Genomic DNA, 6,000 nt, shown 5'->3' on the forward strand with positions numbered 1-6,000 from the left:
AATATTGGATCAGTATAATTTCCATGGAATATTCAGCAATTTCAGGAGACTTTGGCCAATGTTAAGAAATATTCAAAAAATGTTGAACAAATAAAGACTGGCTTAAAGATAAACCATCTTTGGAAATTTTCAGTGATGTGCAGTTCCAGAAAATATCCATACTCCCCTCACAGAAGGGATTGGAATTTCCTGGGGAGTGGGGGATTCTCGAAGACCGAAAAATTGAAAGAAATGTATGAAGCTTAACTGGAATTTCCAGAAGGGTGGGGAGGTCCATGGGGGAGGTACATTGTATGGATATTTTCTGGAACTGCACAATGGTCAGAGCCCTTCAATCAGTAATTTTTAGAAGATTTCAGAAATTTGATAACAGAAGAGTAAAAATTACTAACAGTAAGTCCTTTGCCAATTTTCATCATGTTTTCAGAAAATTGTTGGAAATTTGGAATCAAAAACATTTTGTTGTTGCAATTTTTTCACTAAATGGTGCAAATATAGATGGTTGATACTCTCTCACATTCCAGACAATATTTCAAATCAAGTATTTTTTTTATTTAAATTACAATTTTAGAGAAGTGGTCAGACGCACAACAGTTATAATATTCACAAATAAGGAGGATTGCATCATCGCCAGCAACAAAGGAGGAGACGTTTACAGGTTTGGTTTGTTTCAGTTACATTTGCTTGCTGACATGACATTGTGTCCTTTGGACATTTTGGTAAGCTGATTACAAATTATTTTTGCTCCATTATTGTTAATTAACAGGTTTTTTATTTATGATGCTGACAAAGAAAAAGAACTTCTCTTAGGACATGTTTCCATGATTTTAGACATGGTAAGAATCATATTTATCGATGAAAATATGAAATAATTTCTGTACCCATCTAGCACAAATTATGAAAGTTTTTTTAGGTGGAACTCTTCATTCTGCTCAACTGAACTTCTTCAGCCACTACAAAAATGTGGAATTGTTATGAAAGGTAATATCATGTTCATTAGGGCCTTGAGGTGACTAAAATAGTGTCACAGATGTTGGCTAAATTGAAGCGTTTGCCTCTCTATTCATAGAGGGCTATCGTAACTGGATCTCAATTGCCCCCCTTATGTGACTTTAAACTTAAATCGCAATATTTCTTATTCTTGTGTTTATGTTTTGTTTCAATAGGTTCTTACCAGAGATGACAAATATTTAATCACCTGTGATAGAGATGAGAAGATACGTGTTAGCTGTTATCCTAACTCATACAATATCCATTCATTTTGCCTTGGAAATTTAGAGTAAGTGAATCATATTTGAGCACTAAATTAAAAGTATTCAGTGCTATCATATATTAGTATCAATCTATTAGCATTCTATCAGAAATGCCATTCTCTGATTGGTTACCCTACTCACTATTTATTCTGTGATAGATGGTGAGAAGCATAGCAGTGTGCCCTAATTAACAAAATGATGACCGCTTCTTGGTCTTTTCGAAGTGTCTGTGAAGAGGATTTAGATAAAGCTTTAAATGTCTAGTGTATTTATACTAAAACAATTAGATTATTTGCCAAACCTAAATAACTACTTAATATTTACCAACCATGTTAAATATTTTTTTTGTTTGCAGTTTTGTTAGTTGTTTAGCCCTCCTAACAGCAGGTGGCCAAGGAACTCTTGCTTCAGGTGGTGGGGTAAGGAATATTGTTCAAAAAAACAACAAAGTTTGGTCAAGATGTAGGAATAGCCATCATATTGGTGACTTTTACACCATGCAAGTATAATTTTCTCTCTTTTGTTTAGGAAATAAACTCATATTTATCTAATTTTTTGGAATATTTGCAAGGATGGGTTTGTGCGATTTTGGAACCCTGAATCAGGCAAGCAGATTACTACAAAGATGATTGATGACTCAACAAATAACACCAAGGTTGAAGATCAAAAGGTACTTATTTGACTGTCAGCTGTATGTTGTAACTTTAGTCTTTAAAAGAAAGGGGAATGAAAGAAAATGTCAACAAAGGGAAATTAGCATGATCTTGTAGCAATAATATAAATATTGTACATGGTATTTGACAGAGCCAAGCTCATGGATGTGCCATTAAAGTGACTCAGGCCACAAAGTCCAGGTTCGAGCGTTGCATGGCTCATTGTATTGCGCACTTAGGCTGATTGAAGAAATTTTATTACTCTCACATTACCTATTTTCTCCCAAAGGTATGAAGGGCACCAGGGAATTGTTGAGGAAACATACTTTGGATGGTGTGTGGGGGGGCAGGAGTTTACCTGTGACTTCCCATCTAGGCAGATTTATAGCAATCCTGATAACCGCCAAAGGTTTTAAGAAATATTGGATCTTAAGACTGCTTACTAGGTAGCCTTCACAACAAGTGTTCCCAGTCAAGCAAAGATTTTTTTGCCTTTTTCGCCTTCAGACCTTGTGAAAATTGACTTTTCTCCACTCCATTGATTTTTTTTGCTGTCTCCTCAATTTTCTCTTGTACAGGAAAACTTGCTTTACTAGAGTGCTCACAGTCTCTGTTTTGCTCACAGATGCGAGAGAAGAAACGCAAAGGAACGACAAGAGGCGAGTGGCAAAACTGATAGCCACAAGTAGTGTGGGTGTCAGCTGTTCATTGGCATTTCTTCCCTCGAGGATCTTTGAGCAAAAGAGAGAGTGCTCACAGTCTATTGCTTCACGGGCTACTCACTATGTCTGTTTATCGTGTTTAAATAAAGTTTATCTATCTATCTATCTATCTACTTACAGGAAGACTTGATGTGTAGCCCAATTATATCATGTTTAGCTTGCTGTCACAAACATTCTGTGGTGTGTATTCTAGCCGAAAGGTTAGTAAGAAACAAATATCAACTTCTTATTTCTCTTTACAGCATGTGTGTGTCATCAAGAAAATAACAGGTGATGGAAGTAAACAGGAATTGATATTTTGATTGATTTTTAGCTTGTAAAGTGTTAAATATCTGTCTTCTTGCTTGTTTACAGGTGCAGAACAATCCATTTATATCATGTAAGTGAAAGAGAGGTTACTTCGCTCCCCTCCTTAGAGACGAATGAACCCCCCTGGAGTGCAGTATTTGACCCTGCAGGCAGACTTTGGTGTGTACAGCCCTACCCTGAAGAGCCTGTTTTGGTGTTTGAGCCCAGAGGAGATTCGCCCAACTTAACGGTGTGTAAAATACAAGAAGCAATTTACGCTACAACAGTTTTTTGACGGGTTTTCTGAAGACCTCAGTAACACTACAGTCCTTTTCCTCTGATCAATCCCAACTTACAAATGCAAAAGATATAATGCACCGATCAGAATCCTAGGAAATAATCATGGGCCTTTTAGATTGTCTTCTACTCTATTTGTTATTTTACAAAAGGTTTAAAACTTGTTTGTTTTTCTCTCACAGTATGCCAAACTTTCGTCTGACTTCTCGCCGGTTTTCTCATCAGCTAGTGATTGGAACTTTTTGAAAGGTATGTTAAATCTGCACACTCATGAAAAAAAGGTTTGATGGATGAGAGGTGAAGACTCTAATATAATTCGAAAGCGTACATGCATTGAAACCTGCGAATATATGACACATGTGGAAAGCGCTGGAAAACATAGCACGTGTGGACAGCGCGGGTGAACATAGCACGTTGAAAGTACGGGAAAACATAGCACGTGTGGAAAGCGCGGGAAAACATGATATAAAAATGTGGCACTTGTGAAAAGCGCGGGAAAGAGGTCCTGCGCAAAAGGTCTGGAGAGTAACCTGGGTAGTTTCAGTGCAAAGCCACAGCAAGCGTTGAAAAAGCGCCATAACATTATTTGCTTTATCTACCAAACAAGAGTACTATATCCTCACTTGATTTGCTTGAAGGCAAAATTCGGTTTGCTGTGCATATCAGTGAATGCCAAAATAAAACTAGTAGCGTCAACCTTTTAGCATTATTCTGGCGCGACGATGTTCTGGACTTGTTTTCTCAGTTATCTACCCCGGGTACCGGAGGCTTTTCATACGCGGATTCTGGTAGCCTGAAATGTCGGTCATCTCCCGCCCTCAGCCTAATCCCCGGGTGAGAGATTAGATTAGATTTATCCCTGGAGATTAGGCTTAGGGCGCCGGGAGATGACTAGCATTTTAGGCTAGGATTCTGGTTTTAGTGAAGTCTTTACTGTGACCCGCTCAAGCTGCTTCTCGTGGCGTCGGCCTTCAGTCGATCCGAAGTATCCCGACGCATAAGCAGGCGAAAACCTCTGGTACCCCAGGCCCCAGGGTATCGACTTGCAATCGACTAACTTTTTACATAACACATACATTCCTTGTAGCTCCTTGTCCTACAGTATCAAAGCTCCTGTTCTATAACCAAGCATTACCTACACCCACATTTACTCTCACAGGTTCCTTACATCGGGAGCGAAAACTAGAGACACTGAGAAAAAAAGAGGTGGACAATATATCGGAATACCTGACGAGAAAAGAGGACCGAATAGGCAAGAAAAAGAACAAAAACAAGGAACCAGACAATGGTCATACAGCAATGGACGACTCCAGTCTTGAAAAAACAGAAGAAAACGAAGCGAAGAGACCAAAGCTCGAACTAACCAGTTGAAGTGACCAGGCGAACAAGGTTGAGACTCTTGCCAAAGGCAATGATGAAATCAAGTTTAACAGCCGAATAACAAAGGCCACTGCAGAATGCGTCGCTGTTTCTGTTTTGAGCAATTTTTGTTATCGTTCTATGAATAATTGGCAAGGAAACTGGTTCGTCTCTTCCATCAGTAATGTTGAATCAAAAAATACACGCTGTTTGTCATTGGTGAACAAGACACCAGGAGATGACAATGTTTTACCTGTGAAGTGTTGTACTTGGTTCTAGTGCTTGGATCATCTTGGCGGTGAGACAGGAACATACCAACACTGGACTTCAAAGGCTCAATAAAAGAAAGATAATTAAAATCTTATAACTTTATCATTTTTCTATTCTCTTCGGCTGGATTGGAGGGCTATCGGGGAATATCGTTCTTCCTATCTTGCATGTTTCATCTAACTTAGAGACTGCTGAGTAGATCCGGGGATGTAGCCCGGAAAGCCACGCTCTGACTGGACAATAAAATCAAAAGCAGGGACCAGGGGGCCGTTCAGTTCTCGAAAGACCCGGAAACTTTTCGTGCTCGTAAAACCATTTTTAGTTCATCTGTATCTAAAAACGGAGAAGTGTATACGAGACTTATACGCCTGAAACTTCTTGTATGAAGGGGAACCTCTGTTCATATTACGAATATGTGAATAAAACAGCTCTGTAATCATAAGGTTCGAGATTTTACAATGGCTTTCCGGTTTGGAAAACTTTTCGGGACTTCGAGAAACGGGCCCCAGACCATAAAATGAGTGAAAAAACCAACCACGCACTGATTCGCGCATGAGTTTTGGAACTTTTGTTTGTTTAGTTTTTTAGTTTTTTTGTTTTTTTCGTTACTTGATATACAGTTGAACCTCTCGACAAGGGCCACCTTGGGGACAGAGGAAAGTGGCCGTTATGGGGAGGCAGGGGTAGGTAGGTAACGAACGACGCTTGATGCAGATTACGTTTGGTAACCTTTTACAATAAAAAGTGGGGTTTGTATACACCGTTCCTCAGTAGTTGATTAACTGGCTGTTGTCGAGAGGCTGTTGCCGTTGTGGAGAGGGGACCGTTTTAGAGAAGTTATGTATGGACTGTCCGCCGTTGTCGTACCGGTTTTTCTGGAAATGGCCATCTTTGTGCCGAAGACTTAGATTTCAATGGCTTTCCTGACGTTGAGCTGAATTGTACCGCAAAGGAATGTCGCAAGGTAAAGTATGACAAGAAAGGTTGCGAATGACAGACCACCAATTACTTTCTGCTCGAAAAGATAAAGTAATTTAAACTGAGACTTGTCATTGAGTTAAGTTCTCCTGCTGATCCAATTTTAACGAATTAACGTCTAAATAAAACGAGACTTAACATTTCAACGAGACATTCACGCAACGATGCTGTTAAGACTTG

The 6,000-nt window shown here is 39.2% G+C and overlaps 1 protein-coding gene across 1 annotated transcript in view; it reads left to right on the forward strand.

Moving 5' to 3' along the window:
- The window catches only part of LOC110057511 (tRNA (guanine-N(7)-)-methyltransferase non-catalytic subunit wdr4-like), a 7,262-nt gene extending 1,664 nt beyond the window's left edge, over window positions 1–5,598 (forward strand). Inside the window, exons 3-11 of the mRNA XM_089277400.1 lie at window positions 572–658; window positions 767–836; window positions 1,167–1,279; window positions 1,609–1,672; window positions 1,825–1,923; window positions 2,749–2,828; window positions 2,983–3,166; window positions 3,396–3,462; window positions 4,373–5,598. Coding sequence (XP_089133526.1) covers window positions 572–658; window positions 767–836; window positions 1,167–1,279; window positions 1,609–1,672; window positions 1,825–1,923; window positions 2,749–2,828; window positions 2,983–3,166; window positions 3,396–3,462; window positions 4,373–4,584 — 976 coding nt within the window. The 3' untranslated portion in view covers window positions 4,585–5,598. The remainder of the gene's footprint in view (window positions 1–571; window positions 659–766; window positions 837–1,166; window positions 1,280–1,608; window positions 1,673–1,824; window positions 1,924–2,748; window positions 2,829–2,982; window positions 3,167–3,395; window positions 3,463–4,372) is intronic.
- The last annotated feature ends 402 nt before the right edge of the window (window positions 5,599–6,000 follow it).

This window comes from Orbicella faveolata, unplaced genomic scaffold (genome assembly GCF_042242905.1).
Source record: "Orbicella faveolata isolate gen_17 unplaced genomic scaffold, um_ofav_v1 contig_46, whole genome shotgun sequence".
NCBI lineage: Eukaryota > Metazoa > Cnidaria > Anthozoa > Scleractinia > Merulinidae > Orbicella > Orbicella faveolata.